Below are 22,487 nucleotides of genomic sequence, written 5' to 3' on the forward strand. Positions count from 1 at the left end.
CATCTGTCCTTCTTTCCTGAGGAGAACAGAGAGTACCACTGTCTGAAGATAGGCTTAATAATGTATTCTGCTATGAACCAAACTCATGTCAACCCTCTGAACACCTGTAGGTCATAGTGAGTCAGCTCGGTCTTCTGCAGACTGTCAGCTGACGGCACCCTAGCAGCCTGGTTCCAGCGCAGGATGGGGGTAAGAGGAGGGTTCCTTTGGCTTCCTAAGTCACTACAACAAAACCAATTTCCCTCATTCGGGATAAGACTGATGAGCGTCACTGCAAAATGATCTGCTGACAAACTTCAAGCTATTCCAATATCTAATAACCACAGGAAGAGGGAGCGAGAATCCTGGGGATAAAGTACGCTCTTCAGAATGTGATCCTTTTTAAATTCTTGATACTTCACCTTGTTCCAGAAAGGATTTGAAGGGAGATGCATCAGGCTAGTGACTATGGCTCTACCAGTTAACAGTCCAGATGGGTAGCACTTTGCCTCAGACCCTGGGCTAGCATCCTGATGTGTGTTCTCCAAGAACCTCAAATTGGAACGCATTCCATACTACTCTGGGCTGAGAGCAGAGTGCTGCAACATCTTGCCCATCTCACCACAGTGGGTCCAATGCCACACGAGATGCAAAGGAAAAATTACCTGGCCCGTAACCTCTTAGAAGAGTCAAGATGTCCAACCAAGTACAGTTTCTAAGCTTGTCCTACCTCAAGGACAAGGCTTGCTTAGGGCAAAAATAAACCTTGTTATAGTTGTTACAAGGCTTAAATAAGAAAAAGCCCATACATGCCAAGAATTACGTTCAGTTTAACTGGATGAGGCATCTTTGTGGTCTTCCTCCTGCAGGGGAAGAAAACGTTTCCTTTCTTCCCTTCTAGGTTCTCTGTCTGGTTAAATCAACTCCCCTAGACCAGTGGTCGGCAAACTCATTAGTCAACAGAGCCAAATATCAACAGTACAACGATTGAAATTTCTTTTGAGAGCCAAATTTTTTAAACTTAAACTATACAGGTAGGTACACTGTTATTAACTTAATTAGGGTACTCCTAAGGCTTAGGAAGAGCCACACTCAAGGGGCCAAAGAGCCGCATGTGGCTCACGAGCCGCAGTTTGCTGACCACGGCCCTAGACAATTGGAGAAGGGGGTAGGTGACTGGGGCTTCAAAGGGAAAGAAGACGATTCACAGGAAGATGGGAAGACCCAACTTTTGGTAAACAAATGTTTGCCATACTAGGCAGAAATAGAGGACCTTGGACTTTGGACAAACAGGACCTCCCTCCAGCTTGCCACACCTAGCCCATACTCTCTGCAGTTATCTCTGGCGATAACTCTCTTCCTGGACCAGGCCTTCTATCTAAATTCATTCGGGTAGTTAAAGGGGAAGTGAAAAGCTCTTGCTGAGTCTTCTGGGCCTTGACTGACTTCAGCTGAAAGTAACCCACATGCCAAAGAGGCAATTTTGGGGAGGCTTATTCCAAACCCCTTCACTCTCACCCGACCCTTTTTCTTTCCCATGAAACTGATGGTGTAACCTAAGAGTTCCCAAAACATGTTTGTAATATGACTGTCATTTTTAAAGATAGACTTTTGGGTAAGAATTAGAAAACAAATACAGGCCCACTGATTTCTCATGGAAATGGATCCTAAAGAGTCCAGCTCTCACACACAACTTGATTTTCTACAGTCCCTTTAAAAGAATATAAAGGCAAGGCCGAAAAAGGGGCTTAGTAATAAGTCTGACCGAAAGTAACATTACAGCCCAAAGGGCTCAGTGGTTGAGCATCAACCTATGAACCAGGAGGTCATGGTTCAATTCCCGGTCAGGGCACATGCCTGGGTTGAAGGCTAGATTTCCAGTGTGGAGCATGCAGGAGGCAGGTGATCAGTGAGTCTCTCTCATCATTGATGTTTCTATCTCTCCCTCTCCCTTCCTCTCTGAAATCAATAAAAATATACCTATTTTAACAAGTAACATTATAGACATGACCATAAATTCTAACTGGGCAGGTCATGGTGGGTAGTCAGGCACAGGACTATGAAAGGTTTATCTTTGCCGTAAGCAAGCCTTATTCATTGTTCTTGTGCAACTAGGTTTACATACTTTTGAAATGACAATAATTGTCTTTCCCAGACCTTTTCTGTAACCACCCTTGAGGGAGCATATATAATCTTAACTATTGTGTACCTCCATTTCTCCCACTTCATGTAATCTTCCTTATATCCCTCCTTAATCCCCAGTGTATAAAAGAAATTGCCAAACTGTCATTCTCCAGAGCATCTGAGCTCTAGCAGGTCACCAGTTTGACTCAAATAAACCCTTACAAACAATTTCTACAGGCTTGGGCATCTCTGAAATTGAAATTTACTTGGAGTAGTGAGCAGGATTCTGAAGAAGCCCGCGCAGGATCACCCTGTGGACCCAAACCTGGTGATAGGTACCACATGGCCCCCTTGTGCCCCACCAGCCCCTGCTTTGCATAGGGTGAACTTGGGTAAGTTTTCTCTTGGAATTCTAACTTTAAGTGCCAGGTCCTAACTTTATTTGAGCTGTTCTTATAAAATCCTCAAGGTGGATATGGGTTGAGATAACCCAGGGAAAGGAAAAGAAAAAGTGGGTGACTGCTTTTAATTTGGGCTTTGCTTAAATTCATTGAATGAAATCTTTGCTAGTTAAATAAGAGACTGAACTCTCTTTAGCTCTGAAGGAGAAAAGACACTTGCTTCCCCAACCCAATCTTGGGTATTCTTAGATGACTAAGGATCTTTGTGAGGTGCCTGAGGAAAAATGTCCTCTAGAGCAGCGGACGCCAAACTTTCCGACCTCACGGACCACCAGTGGTCTGCAGACCACCGGTTGGTGACCGCTGCTCTAGAGTGTGAAATAGTCTTATTGGGATATCTACCATATGATCTAGAGACCTTGCATGTAAAGACTGGTTTTCCCTCGAAGTTTGTTCAGACTCTAGAGATCTCAAAGGAAATGGAAATTAATGTGGGAAATCGGCAAGCCTAACCCAGTCAGCCTCCCATTAATACTCCTGCAGGAAGATTGCCGAAATGAGGATCCTTTGATACTTCTCAACTAATCTTTGCACGCACAATTAGAAAAAGCCAGCTATAAAATTCAGCAGAATGAATGGAAAGCATATTTAATTGGTCTCTCAAAGATTCAAAAAGAGAATTTAAATAAATGGATCAACCTATGATGTTGTTTAGGTGGCAAACCAATTCTTTTAAGGTATTAAAAACAGCTGTCTTTACTTTGAAAGGGAAAGAACATTTAAAACTTGCTTAACTTGTCAAGGACAGATACAAACTGTGTCTTTTTTGTTGTTTTCTTTTTGTTTTTTGTAAGTTTCTTCTTATCCCAACTGCCAAAACAAAATTTGGATCCAAATTTTTATAAACTAGTGTGTTTTTCCTTAAGGCTAAGGTCTCTGTTTATGTCTATGTATGTCTATGTATGTATGTTGTAAATGTGAGAGAATTTTTCTACCTCTCGGTGGTATTGTTAAAATTAATTTAATAAATTAAAATTAACTGGTTTGAAGGCAAGTGGTTGTAAGGATTAGGTATTCTAAAATTCTCAGAAATATAAAAACTCAAATGCTTTTCAAGTTCATGTAATCTAAAGTTAATCCTTTAAAAGTTAGTTTAAATATGTTGGTTTAAGGAGAACAGACATATCTTTTGAGTTATTGATATTAAATATTTTTAACCAAGTTTTAAAAAATAAGTCCATGTTAATAATTCATGTGTTGACATCTATGAAATATGTTTCCAGGGGTTATAAAGTGTCTTCATAAAGTGGCCAAGTTAAAGAATGCTAATTGCTCCTTAGTTTTCATTAGAAATTGAGGTTTTAAAGGTTAAAATATCAATGTATGTAGGAATAACTTTGTGGTGTCCAGAAGGGCCCTTGGAACACCACAAAAGATTTGTGTGTGTGTGCACGCGTGTGTGTTTTGTGTGTGTGTTTTAAAATATATTTATATTGATTTCAGAAAGGAAGGGAGGGAGATGAGAGAGAGAGAGAGAGAGAGAGAGAGAGAGAGAGAGAGAGAGAGAGAGAGAAGAGAAATATTAATGATTAAAGAGAATCCCTGATTGGCTGCCTCCTGCACGCTTCACACAGGGGATCGAGCCCACAACCCGGGCATGTGCCCTTGACCAGAATCGAACCCAGGACCCTTCAGTCTGCAGGCTGACACTATCCACTGAGCAAAACCAGCTAGGACAATTTGTGTATGTGTTTTTTTGTTTGTTTGTTTTTTTTTTGTTTTTTTTAAAATATATTTTATTGATTTTTTACAGAGAGGAAGGGAGAGAGATAGAGAGCCAGAAACATCGATGGGAGAGAAACATCGATCAGCCGCCTCCTGCACATCTCCCACTGGGGATGTGCCCGCAACCCAGGTACATGCCCTTGACCAGAATCGAACCTGGGACCTTTCAGTCTGCAGGCCGACGCTCTATCCACTGAGCCAAACCGGTTAGGACTGTGCATGTTGTTTAATGTTAAATTGCATGGGAAGCATTGTAAAAAAGTGATTTAAAAAAAAAACTTCTAGGATATATAGTATGGGTAATCAATTGTTGTAAATTAAACAAATAGCTGGGTTTTGGGAAACCCAAAACAGCTGCTTAGTTCTTCTGGACTCTCTGGCAAACCCCATTTTTTGGTTTTCACATTCCTTCATACATAACCGTGCATTTAAGCTGGACTTAAGTTAGGTGAAGGAACTTACGAGCTGACATTATTGAAAAGAGTCATCTTACATTATTGCCAGGTTTGATAAAGTCACTTTAAGAGAATGCCAAATAGGTAGCTGCTTCCTTTCACAGACAGCTCCCAGGAGACAAAAACTTTAGAGATCACTGACTGCCACTTGGAGATTCTGTTTATTGGAAAGGAGATCAAATAAAATACATTCTCCAACCTCATTGTAAGGGACCATATCAGGTGCCTAACTGTGAATGGATATCTACCCCTGACTCTGACACTGACCTCCACCTACAACAGGCACAAAAGACTCTTCAAGGACAAGAAGCCACCGACACCAGAGGTGGACAGCTATCCCAAACATCAGCAAGGCCTGTATACCTACAGATTGATGTTGAACTCAGAAACCAATTATTTGATTATCTTACCGGTCTGCTAATAATATTAGTCATAATAATAGTTATACACTACTTGTTCTTTGAGAGCTTTTCTATATATTCCAATTGTTAATGATTAGTAACTTTTAATTCTCCTTTTATGGCTTATGTAAATATTATACTAAATCAGTGGTTCTCAACCTTCCTAATGCCATGACCCTTTAATACAGTTCCTCATGTTGTGGTGACCCCCAATTTCATTGCTACAAATTGAACGTAATTAAAGCATAGTGATTAATCACAAAAACAATATGTAATTATATGTTTTCCGATGGTCTTAGGCCACCCCTGTGAAAGGGTCGTTTGACCCCCAAAGGGGTCGCGACCCACAGGTTGAGAACCGATGTACTAGATGCAAAATACAGAAAAACGAGAAGGGTGACAAAATCCAGATCATAATAGTTCACAGGATAGAAATGATCTAGAGTGTTTGTGCAATGAAGTCCATGAGACATGACTGCCTTCCATATACATGCCCTTCTTTTTTGGAAAAATTTGACAAGATGATTTCAAAATTGAGACTTCCTAGGAATGAGCCTTCCTACCACTGTGAAACCACACTATCTAAAAGGTTGGTCATCGGTGCATCCTTTGGATTGATTTATGACCAAAAGGAGGAATTGTGGATGAAAAAGGGATTCTGTAGTAAGTATGATCAGTTGCTAGGGTGACCTGATCATAAATTCTTAGCTGGGAAGATCATGGTGGGTAGTCACACCCCAAGCCTATAAAATTTTCATCTTCGCTTTAAGCAAGTCCTGTCCATTGTTCTTGTGAATGAAATGTGAATGAAATCGAGGCTCTGATAAATCTGACAGGTCTAGTGACTGAAAATAACCTCACGGGGTGATCTGAGCATACATTACGATCTGGGCAGGTCATGGTGGGTAGCCACATCCTAAACATATAACTTCTTCAGTATATCTATTCCTTAAGCAAACTCTGTCCATTGTTTCTGTGCTTCTAGGTTAACACACCTTCAAAATGCCAGAGTAATCCTTTTTTATAGACCCCTTGCAGGCATGACCACCCTCAAGAAAGCACATAATCTGAACTATCCTGTAATTATAAAAGCCTAATATGCTAAGTGTCTGACCATTCGTTCAACTGTTTGATGAGTTGCTATGATGCACACTGACCACCAAGGTGTAGACGCTCTGACCGGTAGGTTAGGTTGCTGCTGGGGTCCAGCCAATTGGGACTGGGCAAGATGGGCTGGACACGCCCTGGAGCCTTCCTGCGGTCCCTCCCTGGCCCTGATCGTGCATGGGGCCTCTAGTCCTGTAATAAGAAACTGTAGCCTGGTTGAGCATGGACCCGTGAACCAGGCCCTGTTGGATGGGGCACATGCCTGGGTTGTGGGCTTGATCACCAGTAAGGGTGCGTGCAGCAGGCAGCCAATTGATGTTCCTCTCTCATCGAAATGTTTCTATGTCTCTATCCTAGGCAGTACTTAATGCTTCAATCTTTCTATTCTAGGCAATATTTAACATCATTTAACATCTAGGCTGATAACATCATTTCTGGTGGAAGTGCATACTGCTATCTATGAAGCAGAATTGCGCGGGGGGACGGGGAGGGAATTGAACCTAAATCTGACCAAGAATCTAGATCCAAATACAATTTACAGGAAATACAGAGGACAAAAGAACAAGTCATAGGTTGACATGAGGATGTGATCTGCAAAATCCAAACTGAGAGATTTTGCAGACACATGACCTAGTTTCTTCTACAAATAAGCTGCAAGGAAGAAGGAAATACAGAGGAGGGACCTATAAAGGACTTAAGAGATAGCAATCAATATAGAACTTACTTGTATCCCTATTCAAACTGTAAAAAATAAACATTAAAAATGTAAGTTAATGGGGTAGGGTGAACGCTAAAAGGTGTAAGACTTACTTGTCCCTGTTGAAAATAAGGGAATAGACCTCCCCACCACTTTGTTTCAAAATTTCTCTTTCTGTCCTTTTCAAATCTATGTAAATCTTTATAATGACTAAAGGAGCCCCAAGAATGTTTCCTCAAGGATCTGGCAACCATCTTTTTGAAATGCAAACATCTAGCCCTCTTTTCCCAGTTCCTATAGGAGAATAATAGGCTAACTTCTGTGGGCACAAAATGTAAGAATTCTTTAAAAGTTATCCACAATACCTTTACCACACCTAAAAGGTGGAGGGTGCCTTGCTCCAATATGCAAAACTGCCTCCCCTGTTAAGATGAAAAGTCTGTTTACCCTTCAGATAAATGGAATCAACTAACACAGGTGGCCACTCCAATTTCTTTAGGTTAGGAGGCACTATATGTGACAAAAGGTGCTATCAAGTTCTCTTATGGAGGACTAGTTATCATTTATCTTGAAAACATCTAATGTCTTGCACCTTCTTGGCTATATGAATGAGTGAGATTTCTTTATCTTTGTAATCTTTTAGCAGATTGCCTGATTTAATGCTTATTCAATATAAACTGTTTTCTTTCTCTATTTCTTAGAGGGGTTTTCTCAGTTGGGGAGGTTTTTAAAAAATTATATTTCCCCAACACTGGGTATTTGATATTAACTTATCAAAGGTATGGAGGTAGAGTGAAAAACATTCCTGTGTACTGATGATTGATGTTGGGTCATATATGTATTAAATTCATTATGCTACCATCTCTACTATTGTTATGTTTGAACACTTCCATAATAAAAAGAGAAGATACATGGAAGCCAGCTGGCATACAGGTATGGAGCTGGGAGGGGAAACAAGTGTTGGAGATAAAGCTTTGGATGTCAGCATTCAGGTGATAGGAAAGCCATGGAAATGGACAGTGTTAACCAGCGTAGCATAAAACAAGAGGATCAAGGACAGAACTCTGAGGAACACCAATATGTAAGGGATAGGAAGCAGATCTGGCAAAGGAACCTGAAGAGTTAAAACCAGAAGAGAGTGGTGTCCGTTTCAAATAAGGTGAGTGGAGTGTAGCTGGCCTCCAACCTCAGCAAAACCAGTTTCATTGCAATGATGGCCCGGGACACCAGATTATAGCAAGTGTGAAAGGGCAGTGGGGAAGCCAGGATGGTGGCTCTGAAGAGAACAAAACTGCACAACAGCTAGAAGGCTACATATGGCCAAGGGCCAAATATGCACATGACTCCTTTCCTCACCTCAGGGATCTGTTCACTGACACCATCTCAGTATGGCCTCCCTATCTACATATACAACGCTTCCCCTGTCCCCATACTTGCTATCCTCCTGTCCCTTGCTTTCATTTACTCATTAGCACTCATTATTATCTGAGATACTATATATTGTATTTTTGTCTGTTTCAAACCACCCCCACAGAATTCTAGAACAGGAATTTCTGTTTTGTTCACTGTTGTATTCTCAGCACCTAGAACTTAGTAGGCTCAAGTTGTTGAATATACAAATTAGTGAATGAATGAACATGTTATAGTTTTTAGTGACTAAAAGCTGCTCCTAAGAAAACTAAACCTGGAAAGGATGTTTAAACAGTTTTGACACATACTTTATATTAATTCACATTTTCAGTTCAAGGAGTTTCGGCATATATGCAGTCCTGTAATCACCACCACACTTAAGATATAAAACATTTAAAATAATTCACAGTAACACATTATGGTAGGTCTGTTTACTACAAGTAGGCCTGGAACTTGGAGATATCTTTAATTAAAACTTTATGCTGCTGTTTTCAAAAGTCATAGTAAGGAACATGATGGTTCAAAAATCAAAGCACCAAGAGAACAGAGAGTTGTTAAAATCCAAAGGGACTAAAATACAGTCCTAAATGAAAGGACAAAGAAACTGTAACCTAATGAGTTATATTAACTTCCAAGAACATTGTGTAAAGTAGTAGGAAAAAAGCAAACAAAGGAATAAGAATTTATTAACAAAGACCTTTGAGGATTCCAGTCCAAAAAAAAATTTTTTTTTAAATATATTTCTTTATTGATTTAAGAGAGGAAGGGAGAAGGAGGAAGAGATAGAAACATCAATGATGAGAGAGTCACTGATTGGCTGCCCTCTGCACGGCCCCCACTGGGGACTAAGCCCGCAGCCCGGGCATGTGCCCTTGGCCGGAATCGAACCCAGGACCTTTCAGTCCACAGGCCGACGCTCTATCCACTGCGCCAAACTAGCTAGAGCCCCAAAAATTTTTTTAATTGATGTTTTTATTTTTGTGTTTAGAGAAAGTGAGAGAGAGATCGATTTGTTGTTCCACTTATTTATGCATTCATTGGTTGATTCTTGTATGTGCCCTAAGTGGGGATAGAACCTGAAACCTTGGTGAATCAGGACAATGCTCTAACCAACTGATCAACCAGGCAAGGCTCAAAATTTTGTTTCTCATTGGTATTTGTAAACTGTTTTATCATCAATCAGGATCTTGAAGCTTCAGGCAACAGAAACCTGTTCTGGCTAATTCCAGCAGAAAAGCAATCTGTTTAATTATTGTAATTCCTAGAAACTTTAGGGCCCTAGAGGACCATAATCTGGTTTAACGGCCACATTGCCCAGAAATATTGGCCCCATCAGTCACATTGCAGGATGGTACAGAGAAGATGCTGCTGATGCCTCCACTACTAGGGAAAGGCAGCTTGCATGGACAGAAGCTACTGACCAATTGCTGCCATCATTTTCCATCACAAAATTAGTTATTTGCTGCCGTGAAATTTGAATCAAAGTTTAGGATAGGTGCTTCTGGTGATGGAACCTCAGTCAAGTGCCCACAACCCTAGCTGCAATGAAAACAAGGCGGAATGTGGTGGAAATAAGTCTAAGAGGTAGATGAAGGTCAAATTATGGAGGACCTATCCTATTGGTTAAGTGTGGAACACATACCATTAGTGATTAAAGGACAGATACTATAATGTAAAACTATTAAAAGGAAAATATATTAGAAAGATGTATCTAGCACAGCCTGAGATTTCATTGTTTATTGGAAGGGCAAGTTATATTTTAAAGTAGGAAGCTTTAGACCCAATTAAAAAAAATAAAAACCAAAGTAAATATGACAAATTAGATGGTATATCACTCTAAATTTTCTTCTTCTAATATAAATATTTTGGAGGAGTGCATGACTGGACTCTGCAGATAGAGATCTGGGAGTGTGCCTAGGCAAGAATTCTTACCTTTGCCTGCTCATTCTAGAGGCATCTTTCTACTGCAGGCACTTCAGCATAAGCAGTGCCCAGCTGGTGAGGTATCCTATTCATGATGCCAACTGTGGGGGCAGAATAAACTTCCTCTGCCCTCAAGGTTCTTTCGCTCATATACTCCTTCAAAAAAAATTGAAGAAGAGGGATATTTCCTAATTTTGTGAGGCCAACATTATGCTGATACCAAAACCAGGCAAGGATAACACATAAAAAAGAAAATTACAGGCCAATATCTGATGAACATAGATGCAGAAATCTTCAACAAAATACTAGCAAATCGAATACAACAATACATTAAAAAGATAATGCATCATGATTAAGTGGGGTTCATTCCAGGGATGCAAGGATGACTCAACATATGCAAATCAATTAATGTAATACACACATTAACAAAATAAAAGATAAAAGTCACATGGTCTCATCAATAGATGTAGGAAAAGCATTTAACAAGATACAACACCCACTTATAATTAAAACACTCAATACAATGGGTATAGAAGGAAAGTACCTGAGCATAATAAAGGCCATATATGACAAACCCTCAGCTAATATGCTCAATAGTGAAAAACTGAAAGCTTTTCCTCTAAGATCAGGAATAAGATAAGAATGCCCACTTGTGCCACTGTTATTCAACATAGTACTGGGAAGTCCTAGCCAGAGCAATTAGGCAAGAGAAAGAAATAAAGGGCATCCAAATTGGGAATGAAGAAGTAAAACTGTCACTATTTTCAGATGACATGATTCTATATAGAGAAAACCCTAAATACTCCACCCAAAAGATGATTAGAAGCAATAAACAAATACAATAAAGTTACAAGATACAAAATCAATATACAAAAATCTTCTGGGTTCCTATATACTAACAATGAAATATCGGAAAAAGAAATGAAAACAAAATCCTATTTGCAATAGCAACAAAAAAGGTAAACTATCTAGGAATAAAGGAAGGAAGTGAAGGACCTAGTCACTAAAAACGGTAAGACACTGTTGAAAGCAATTGAAGACACAAAGAAATATATATATATAAAAGTGTAATATGCAAATCGACTGGACGGCTATGACGCACACTGACCACCAAGGTGCAGATGCTCAACGTAGGAGCTGCCCCCAGCCCGCAGGACCCAATCGCCTGATTGGGGCCTGCAGGCCAACATCTTAATCCCTCCCCCCGGCCGCAGGCTCCAATCACCCGATGGGGAACGGGGAACCAGAGGTGGGTGGCAGTGGACACGGGTGGCGCCGGGCAACCAGTGGCGGTGGGGGACGGGGCCAGCTGCTGACAGTGGGTAAGATGGCCCTGATCGCAGGCCAGGCCTAGGGACCCTACCCGTGCACAAATTTTATGCACCGGGTCTCTAGTGTAAATATATCTCCTGTTCATGAATTGGATGAATTAACATAGTTAAAATGGAACAGAAAGAACAAATGTCGCAAATTGGGACAAATAAATGGGAATAGATGTTCCAAATAGGTCAGGATAGCTCCCAAATGACTTCCTGAACTCCAGGACTCTTGGCCTGGTCACAGTGGCACATTAGATAATTGTGCCAGAAGTTGTCACCTCTTTTAAGTACCACAGGGAGGTCAAATTACCATAACTATAATGAGGGAGACCTTAAACTATTAACCTTAGTTTACAGCTATTTTCCCCCACACTCATTCTACTTCTGAAGAAAAAGGGGCAAATGACATGGCTGGCAGCGCTAACCAGAATCAGGAGCAGAGGCACTACACCTCTGCCATGGCCTCTTCCATTTCTCCTCTCAGGTTCTCTTTATATATTCAAATTAAGTGGTTACTTGAGAGAGGACCCACTGAGTGTGCCTCCCGAGCCTCACACCAGGTCAAATACATTTATTCCAGAAAACAGGAAGTTTAACCATTGCCATGGCAACATTGATAGCCCTCGACATCAGAGCAGAAGGCAAAGAACAAAGGGATTTGTGAACGTTAACCTCTCCGTGGGTCTTCTCTCCCTTGAAACTCACCCATACTGCTTATTTGAAAGTGCTCAAAGAACTTAAGTTTTTTTGGTACTATTTCTGAATAGAGCTTTGGAACTTTTCTGTACTTTACTCTAACATGTTCCTGGAGATTAGCCCAACCCCAGGCTGGAAATCTGCTGAGTGCCACAATCTTATTAATATGCAGTGAGATTCTATTTCTGACACTCACCAGCAGTCTGGCTACCAATTGGGCTACCAATCAGCTACAAGGTAAAAATATAAATGATAAAACTAAAAATATATTTTTTTTTAATGAAAGGGAAAACCAAATAAATCAAAGCTTCACCATCACTTTAGGTAGAGAGTTACAGAGGAAGCATTATGGTATGTAAGGGAGAACAGCTGCCCCAGGGTGGAGTGGAAAAATACCATGAGCTGGGACAGGAAAGGAGGTCTGTAAGGCTGAGGAGGAGAGGCTGCTACAAATGTGCCCCTCCCCCTCGTTCAGCAGCCTCAACTGAATACTGTCTCCTGTGTGAGAGGCTGAAAAAGGATTCTTGTCAAGAGTCTCAAGGCAGAAGCCAGCAATGAGCAGGCAATTCGAGCAAGGCCAGGCCCAGTTTATCAGATGGGCTGCACAGGTTTACCCAGTATTAAAAAACAGTGATTGCCAGAGACTGCTTTTTTAAAAGGCAGAATGTGTATAGCTGATATAAAGGGACAGTATCCTCATTTATAAGCGAGAATAAAAACCTCCTCCAGTAGGTAATGTGTGACACATTAACACTAAATCTTACCAATTTATCTTTCTTCTTTGGTGGTGAACTTGGAGAGTAAATAAAAGGATTAAGAAAGAGACCCTGTTGCCCTAGCCCAGTGGTTCTCAACCTGTGGGTCGCGACCCCTTTGGCGGTTGAACGACCCTTTCACAGGGGTCGCCTAAGACCATCCTGTATATCAGATATTTACATTACGACTCATAACAGTAGCAACATTACAGTTACGAAGTAGCAACGAAAATAATTTTATGGTTGGGTCACAACATGAGGAACTGTATTTAAAGGGCCAGAAGGTTGAGAACCACTGCGCCGGTTTGGCTCAGTGTTGGCCTGCAGACTGAAGAGTGCTGGGTTGTGGGCTCCATCTCCAGTGTGGGGTGTGCAGGAGGCAGCTGATGGATGATTTTCTCTCATCATTGATGTTTCTGTCTCTCTCTCTCCTCCTCCCTTCCTCTCTGAGATCAATAAAATATATTTAAAAGAAAAGAAAGAGACCCTATTGCCCAGCCAGCATGGCTCAGGAGGTTACAGTTCGATTCCTGGTCGGGGCACATGCTCACCTAGATTCTGTATTACCATCTCCAGGATCTATAGCTTCCTGCTGCCATGCCTTTTACACTTACAACTCTGGAAAAGATATATGAATGGAGAAAATGGCCCCTAACATCCACTGGAAACACTTGGGTTGGCTATAAGGAAGAATCTTCCTACCATAAAGGTAATGGAATTTGATGTCCTATTACTAAAAAAAGGGTTCTCCATTACTACATAAATGGCATTTATCGCTGAGTTCCATTGACTTCTGCTCCTGTAAATTTTGAGTGCCATATAAGAATGCAACTTTACTTTTGATTACCTGGGGTATTTGTGAAAAGCACTTGTTTGGGTCTCTACCTCAGTGCCAATAAACCAGATTCTTCCATGGAGGAGCCTAGGAATCAGTATTTTTAACAAATAGCCCAAGTGATTTTCATAATCAGGAAAGTTTGGAAAACACTAATCTAAGGCTCTGCTTATAGTAATATAAAGCTATTAATCCTCGGGAAGAAATAGATGATTCAAAGAGGGGAAACTGGCTAGACAGATGAGTCATAAGCACCTCATGAGTGAGTTAGGAAAGTCAGAATTTTAGGGGGAAAGACTGACTGTATAGTTAGAGTTGGAGCTAGCATTCTTAGCACCACTTTGCAGTCATTAGCGGCTTGTTCCAGGCCCTGCCTCTCTACCTCCTTGCCTTCCACACACACTTTTTATTGCAACAAGACTTTGCCTGAAGACTCTGATAGATCTTAAACTGCAGGTGGAATCCAATAGCAGACGAGAGACACTTCCCAAGTCCCTGCATGTGAGAGAGAAGACTGAACGGTCTGCTACCTCCCTGCACAGACATCTCAGATCCCCCACTTACCCAAATTAGAGAGCCTTTTCATCAAGCCAGCTTCTCTGATAGCAGCAGGACCATGTTCCACTCCTTTTCTTTTCTGTCACACAAATTACACAGTGAGATGCAAGGGGAGATGATTGAAAAGAAGACAACTAGAGTTCACAAAAATACAGACATCTGCTATGCTATACGGGATGTATCCGCAAGGAATGTATTCCAAGAGACCCCCATGGATGCCTGAAATCGCAGATAGTACCGGACCCTATGATAAAGTTTAATTTACAAATTAGGCACAATAACAGATTAACAACAATAACTAATAATTAAATAATTATAACAATAAAATAAGGGTTAGCTGAGCACGCAGTGCTGTATCTCAATCTGATAACTAAGAGGCGAAGTGACTAACCCGTGGGTGGTGCCTACAGCATGAACACACCGGACAAAGGATCCTGGACAGGACAGGACAGGACTGCTTGAGATTCATCACAGATGCTCGCAATAGGGTGCAATTGAAAACTTGTGAATTGCTTATTTCTAGAATTTCAATTTGACATTTTCGAACCACAGTTGATAGTGGGTCACTGAAATATTGGAAAGGGAAACCAAGGGAGGACGACTGATCTTAGTTGCCAACAGAACCCTCCCCAACCCTGACATTCTCAATATTTTCACCTGAGGTCTGGTTATTTCACACACTTGCAGGGAAGGAGGGGAAAACAACAATCACTGGAATCAAATTAACCTTCCAAGCCCCATGTGTGAAGGGCGAGCGGGAGCCAAGACAGGCTGAGCCAGGTGAGGATCTGGTGGTTGGTGTACGTGGCTGGCAGGGGCCAGGCCCCTGGCTTCTCTACCAGTGAGCTCCCAGGGCTGCGGGTTTCTTTCACGAAGAGGGAACAAACAGCCCCTCCCGTCCTGCCGACGCTAGAGCGGCCAGCGCCAATTTCCTTCCCAGTTTAATGCTCTGAGAACGAATCCCGAATTCTTAGAAATCGCTCCCTTTCGCCTCCACACTATTTTACACAGCGGATTCCTGCCGGTTTCTCCTCCTCCAGCCCCTCCACGGACTCCTCTCCCACCTTCCCGCTCCTCCATCACCCTCAGCGCGACCCACCACTTCCTCTCTCCGCCCGGGGAGGCCGCGGAAACCCGCCAGCTCGGAGCCCCCCGCCGAATCGCACACAGGGTTCCCTCCATCCCCTCCCTCCTTCCCTGTTTTCTAGGGGGGAAAGGTCCCACGTGCTCTCCCGGTGCCCAATCGCCGGAACCACCAGGTTTTCCCCATCCTCTCCTCGATTCTTCGAACCCCTACCCCCCACCCGCTCCGCTTTCTCTGGTTCTAGCGGGCGGAGACCCCGTTCCCCGGTGCCAGGTCCTAGTTCTCACCTGTCCCCGTGAGAACGGGGCTCCGATCACAGCCACCGAGTGGACAGACTTTTTCAGAACGAAATGCACTTGCGTCCGGAGACGCGAGAGGCTGCAGCTTAAGGACATGATGGGCAGCGCGGAACGTTGCCAAGCGACCGGCTGCTCCGTGCGCTTCGCCGCCTGAAGTGAGCGCCGCCGCCGGCAGCTGCGCTTACCTCCTGGTGCGCGAGCCGCACCGCGCAGCCCCGAGACGTCACGGCCCCGCCCCGACCCCGCCGGTCGGGCCCCCAACCAGCCTCCCGCACACCTTCCGGCAGGCCCCGCCCACTGCTCCCTGATGTCACCCCACCACCAGACGGCTCTCCATCCAGGGAGCCCCAGAGGCTGACACCCTGAAACCAATGATCAGGGGCTGGCCATTAAGAGATGGTTACACCAGGTGTGTCCCTCCGTGGGTAGCGGCCAGTCCTCGCTGATCAAGGAAAAGGGTTGGCTAGGCTGAGACTGGTCTCACCCGACCCTCAGGGAGTTCCCTGCCAAGACCAAGCCTGCATCCACCTGCTCCGGTCCATCTCAGAGCTCAAGGTCCAAAAAACGCGCTTTCCTTTGGGAACTGAAGGCTAGGAGATCAAATCTAGATCAGAGCTCTCTGGGCCAGGCATATTAAAAAAATCCCACCTAGTTTAGGTGTTTCGGATGGGGAGCTTAGGATTTACAATTACTTTCCAGATGTTTTCAATTCTTTACCTGAATAATGAGAACACTGGTTATTAAAAACCAAACACAGCAACATATCTGAACTAGCTGAAAGTAACAATTAACTAGAGTATTAGTAATTGATAATAATAAATTAGACCGGACTTCCTTCTGGAGGAAGCCCAGGTCCCGGGTGCCAGAGGGAAGCCAGTGCCGGCAGCCGGGGGAAGAAAGGCCTACTCTTGTGTGAATTTCGTGCCTCCGGCCTCTAGTATTTTAATAATAGTAACCAACAGTTTCTTTAAGTATATTTTTATTGATTTTTTACAGAGGAAGGGAGAGGGATAGTTAGAAACATAAATGAGAGAGAAACATCAATCAAGCCTGCGACCAAGGTACATGCCCTTGACTGGAATCGAACCCGGGACCCTTTAGTCCTCAGGCCGAGGCTCCATCCACTGAGCCAAACCAAACCGGTTAGGGCAGTAACCAATAAAGTTTCTTAGAACTTTTAGCCCTCCAACAGTTCCATAAAGTATGGTAGCCCCTTTATCCTTGGTTTTGCTTTCCCAAGTTTCAGTTAACCACGGTACAAAAAGATTAAATGGAAAATTTAATGAGTTTTAAATTGCATGTCATTCTGAGTTATTGATGAAATCTCCACCGTCCTCCTCCATCCTAGCTGGGCTGTGAATCACCCCTTCGTCCAGCACAGCCGTGGGCAAACTATGGCCCGCGGGCCGGATCCGGCCCATTTGAAATGAATAAAACTAAAAAAAAAAAAAAGACCGTACCCTTTTATGTAATGATGTTTACTTTGAATTTATATTAGTTCACACAAACACTCCATCCATGCTTTTGTTCCGGCCCTCCGGTCCAGTTTAAGAACCCATTGTGGCCCTCGAGTCAAAAAGTTTGCCCACCCCTGGTCCAGCATATCCACAGATGCATGATACCCATTCATCAGTCACTTAGTAGCCCTCTTGACTATCAGATCAACTGCATCATCACAGTGCTTGAGTTGGAGTTACCTTTGTTTTACTCAATAATGGCCTCAAGTGCAAGAGTAATGATGCTGGCAATTCAAATATGCCAAAGAGAAGCTGTAGAGTGCTTCCTTTAAGTGACAGTTGAGTATGTAGAGGGGGTCTTGAAACATGTCCCCGGGGATAAAGGGGGACTACTATAGGGATTATTTTAAATTCAAGGAATCGGGATCAGAGAAAATAAGTAACTTTCCCGAAGTCACATAGCTTGGAAGTGGCAGAGCTCTGTGACTCCAGATTCTAAATTCTTAACTATGTCACCACAGCTTGTAAGATTCTGGACGTTAGTCCTACCAAAATAATTTTTAATTGATTTTTAGAGAGAGGGGTGTTAATGTAAATACCTGAAAAATATTTCCTGATGCCAAGTTACATGCTGCTTTCCAAATTATTTCAGAGGTCTCCATGGCAACATCATAACTCCAAGCAGCTGTAGTAATGTACTAGTAAGGCAGCATATTTAGTTTTAGAGGCTAAATTTTATTCCTGTCTCCCCCTGCTGGCTTAACAAAGAAATGTCTTTGAAGCCTTAGCAAAATAAAGCGGGTATTACTGTTAGGCAATGTTGCTGAAAGTACGGTCCCAGACCAGTAGCGTCAACATTTGCACACTTGTCAGAAATGCAAATTATTGGGCCCTACCCCAAGCTTACTTAGTTACTCTGGGGATGGGGAACCAGCAACCTAAATTTTAACAAGTTCTCCAGGGTGGGGAGATGTAGGGAACAGTAGAGATGCCATCAGGGATTCGGTCACTGTTACTGCCACACTTGCTCAGATCCTTGGAATTATTTTGGCACCTTTCTTTTGCCCATCACCACATCCAATTTCTCCCCTTTCCTATGTTTTCTGAAGTTAGTACTGGCACAGACTACCTCAGTATCTCCTGGACTATTGCAAAAACCTCTTTTTGAGCACTTACTGGGAGTCACCAGATTGACCATTCTAAATCAATCCTGCATGTCACTTTCAGTGGCTTTCCACTGCCCATGGTTTAGTAAGAGGTAAATTACTAATTCCTCATTATTATGCATCAGGGGAATGAATAGTAAATTACTAATTCCTCATTATTATGCATCAATGTGAGAGTAAAGGAGAAACACAAGAGGAAGACTGAGTTTTTCCTAAAATATTTGTGTATAAAATGTAATACCTAGAGCAACCACTCAAAAAGCTACATAAAGAGATACTCCCAAACACTCTACAGATAAATCAAATTGGAATTCTAAACAAGGAAAGATAAAATGTTATACTCATCTTTTTATGCAAAGTAAATTAATTTACTGATCAATTTCACTAAATTGCAACAAGTTTTATAATTTTTCATTTGCTTTTGTAAAATTGAGGTATAATTAGCAATACTTACCTTTTTATAAGCCTATTTTGGATTTCTTTATATTTATAAGGGCCTTTATTTTTCCTCCCCTATGAATAAGTGGCCCTAAATAGGAGACCTATTCTCAGTTAATTATAAAAAAGTAAATAGAATTAAAAACTACAGTATAAGACCATAGTCTTAGAACAACCTTTCAATCCATAAGTGTAAGTAAATAATAAAAAAGTTTTAAGAATCCAGCATGGCCTGGCCAGTGTGCTCAGTGGTTGAGCATCATCACAGTTCAATTCCCAGTCAGGGTCAGGGCACATGCATGGGTTACCAGCTTTATCACCAGTGTGGGACATGCAGGAGGCAGTGGATCAATGATTTTCTCTCATCATTGATGTTTCTATCTCTCTCTCCCTCTCCCTTGCTCTCTGAAATCAATAAGAATATATTTAAAAAACAAGAATCCAGCATGAGCCATAAAAATTAAGTTAATTGAATTCTTTAATTATATTTTTACTAGAGGCCTGATGCACGAAATGTGTGCACTTGGCGGGGGGCGGGGGTGGTCCCACAGCCTGGCCTGTACCCTCTTGCAGTCCAGGGCCCCTTGGGGATGTCTGACTGCCAGCTTGTGGCTGGATGTCCTTGTGCTGCTGCACGGCCTGCTGCTTGAGCTTCAGCAGCTGCTGCATTTGCACAAGCTGGGCTATGACAGTCTGTCCTGTGAACACCATCAAGTGGGTGAGTGAAGCGTGGAGGCAGGCTCACCCTGAGTTCCCTGAGTCACTGAGCTGTTCAGACTGACGGCCTTCTACAGAGAACGGCACCAGGATCAGGCCTAAGCCAGCAGTTGGGCATCCCTCTCGCATCCCTACCTCAGGGATGTAGCAGTGCGCCAAGTGGCAGGCAGCCAGGGAGGCGCTCAAATCAGGGCCGGGCGCTGCGCTGCTTGTGCTCATCCCGGCCGTAGTGCTGTGGCGGAGTCGCGAGAGGCTCCCACTGTGGCAGCTGCGCTCGCCAGCCATGAGCTGGTTTCTGGCTGAGCGGTGCTCCCCCTGTGGGAGCGCACTGACCACCAGGGGGCAGATACTGCCCCCTGGTGGTCAGTGTGCATCATAGCAACCGGTCATTCAGTTGTTTCACTGTAACAGTCGCTTAGGCTTTCATAATATAGACTAGAGGCCCAATGCACGGATTTGTGCAAAGGGCTCGGCCCTCGCAGCCATGGCGGCTTGCCTTGGCCCTCGCAGCCACGGTGGCTGCCTCGGCCCTCACAGCCTTGGCTTCGTCTGAAAGGTCGTTCAGCTGTCCAGTCTAATTAGCATATTATGCTTTTATTATTATAGACTAGAGGCCTGATGCATAATTCGTGCACGGGTAGGGTCCCTAGGCCTGGCTGGTGATCAGGGCCGATCTGTGGGGCAACCAGTGGGGCAATCGGGGCCCCCTCCACCTTGGCCGGCCCCGCCCCCTTATCGCTGCCCCTGGTCGCCTCCATCTGTGGGGCGACCGATCGTGTGATGGGGGGGGTCCCCCGTTGACACCCACCTTGGCCAGTCTAGCACCACTTGCTCGCCAGCCCCACCCCCCCGCTGCTGCCGCCGGTTGCCTCCCTCTGCGGGGCGACTGGCGGGGCAATCGGGAGGCCCCCGCTGGCACCTGCCTTGGCCGGCCTGGGGCCTGCGGGCTGGGGGCAGCTCCTGTGTTGAGCACCTGCCCCCTGGTGGTCAGTGCTCACCATAGCGACCGGTTGTCCACCGTTCAGTCGATTTGCATATTAGGCTTTTATTATATAGAATTATTATTCATATTCATAGACACTCATGTTCCAAAAATAACTTCACCAGTAGAACTAATTACCTATCTTATGTCAGATTAATTCTATGTATGCCACCATGATGCCCAAATCACTCAAAATTAATTCTGATTCTTGTAGCCAGACTCTTGGAAACTATAGCAAAGACTGATGAGTTAGTCATAAAATCTTTTCTCTTTCTTCACTGGGCAAGCTAATAGGCCATGTTTCCCAGCCTCCTTTGAAATTAGACAGAACATGTTAATGAGTTCTGGCCAATGGAATGTAGGTGGAAGGCTTGACCATAAAATCCTCCCAGGTATGATCCTCCATTCTTGCCTCTCATCTGTTGGCCAGAGGCAGAGGATCCAATGGAGAGGACCATGAGGGGGCCCCAAGCATGGTGAAGCCACTAGAGTGAAGGAACCTGGGTTTCTGAATCACCACTTGGCAAAAATTACCAGCCATGTGACCAGGAGCACCCAAATGGCATTGCAGACAGTCAATAAATATGCATTTATCGTGTTAAACCACTAAAATGTGTCTTTTTAAAAAAAATAGCAGTTAGCCTACCTTGACAAACATCAAGTACACGTTTCTCATGCTTCCATTTTTTGCTTCTCCACAATTGAATTTACTAGGGAATTAGTTGCGAGATTCTTTCAGTGACCCCAAAAAAAGATATTAAAACTCCCAGGAGAAACTTGCCAACTAAGTCTACGTTCTTTTCACTAGCTGCCCTTCCTTGCTGATACAGTCCACTGAACTTGTGAGGCTGGTTAATATTTTGAAGTCCAACACTGAGAGCTTAAAGAATCATCCCTTGCTGTTTCCACAGGGTCTTGTGCAAGAAAACTTGTCACTTATATCCCAGTTGGCTTCTAGGTAAATGGCAAATACACAGGTTTCAATTTTTATCGAGATACCAAACTGCATAACAGAGTTATGATGACACTGTGATCTGACAGAGCGAAGTGGTTATAGATTTTGGAATTATATTACCACAGTATTTATCCCTAATAATTTAATATTCAAAAAAATTAAGTACATTTTGCTGTCTTTTTCTTTTTTTCTATGACTCTATATTGTGAACCTTCTGAGCCTGCACAGGTTCTTAGCCTTTTTTGTGTGCCACAAACCCTTTGTAATTCTGATAAATCTAACAGACTCCTTATTACAATAATCTTTTTAAAGTGAATAAAATGCATAGGATTAAAAAAACAAAATTAAAATACACTTATAAAAATATTTTAAATATTATAGTAATATGTGTTTCTATTGACACATTAAATAACAAGATCTAACAGTGGGTCTAAAAATGACTGCAATTTTGAAGTAGTGATGAGTAGAAATGACATTTTGAGATAACTAACAATTATTATGAAATGAAAATATCTGGGGTTTCTATCAGTGACAAAAATCACAAGTATTGCTAATACTAATTGGTTTATGGCCTACATTCATAATAAAATGTTAAATTTTATTTAGAAGTTAATGAAACCAAAGATGTAATTCTATCCTTGATCCATGGAGCCCAGGTTAAGAACTCCCAGGACTAGAGGTCCCCCCAAAACATCAACAGTGCTTATTCCTGAGTGGTGAAAATATTTTTCTTCTTTTCTGCATTTTTCAAAATCTCCACCATATTCAAACTTTTATAATCATAAAATATATCACACGATATTTTCCAAACCGAGAGGGGTGTATATTGCTTGGTAAGATTCAGGATAGACAATTTGGAAAAACAAAGCAATACTTGAAGAAAATCCGTTGCGGGGGGAGGGGGGAAGGAAACAAAATCTTGGATGACGATGGAGAAACTTAAC

General features: G+C 42.7%; 1 protein-coding gene across 2 annotated transcripts in view; it reads right to left on the minus strand.

Moving 5' to 3' along the window:
• The window catches only part of ARG2 (arginase 2), a 35,319-nt gene extending 19,337 nt beyond the window's left edge, over nucleotides 1–15,982 (minus strand). For both annotated transcript variants that reach the window (XM_070417907.1, XM_070417899.1), the window contains exons 1-2: nucleotides 15,817–15,982; nucleotides 14,452–14,524 (exon numbers count right to left, since the gene is read on the minus strand). In XM_070417907.1, the coding sequence (XP_070274008.1) occupies nucleotides 14,452–14,524; nucleotides 15,817–15,924 (181 nt within the window). In that variant the 5' untranslated portion in view covers nucleotides 15,925–15,982. The remainder of the gene's footprint in view (nucleotides 1–14,451; nucleotides 14,525–15,816) is intronic.
• Between the last annotated feature and the right edge of the window lie 6,505 nt (nucleotides 15,983–22,487).

This window comes from Myotis yumanensis, unplaced genomic scaffold (assembly GCF_028538775.1).
Source record: "Myotis yumanensis isolate MYYU_CA2020_CCGP unplaced genomic scaffold, mMyoYum1.0.hap1 SCAF_1, whole genome shotgun sequence".
Taxonomy (NCBI): Eukaryota; Metazoa; Chordata; class Mammalia; order Chiroptera; family Vespertilionidae; genus Myotis; species Myotis yumanensis.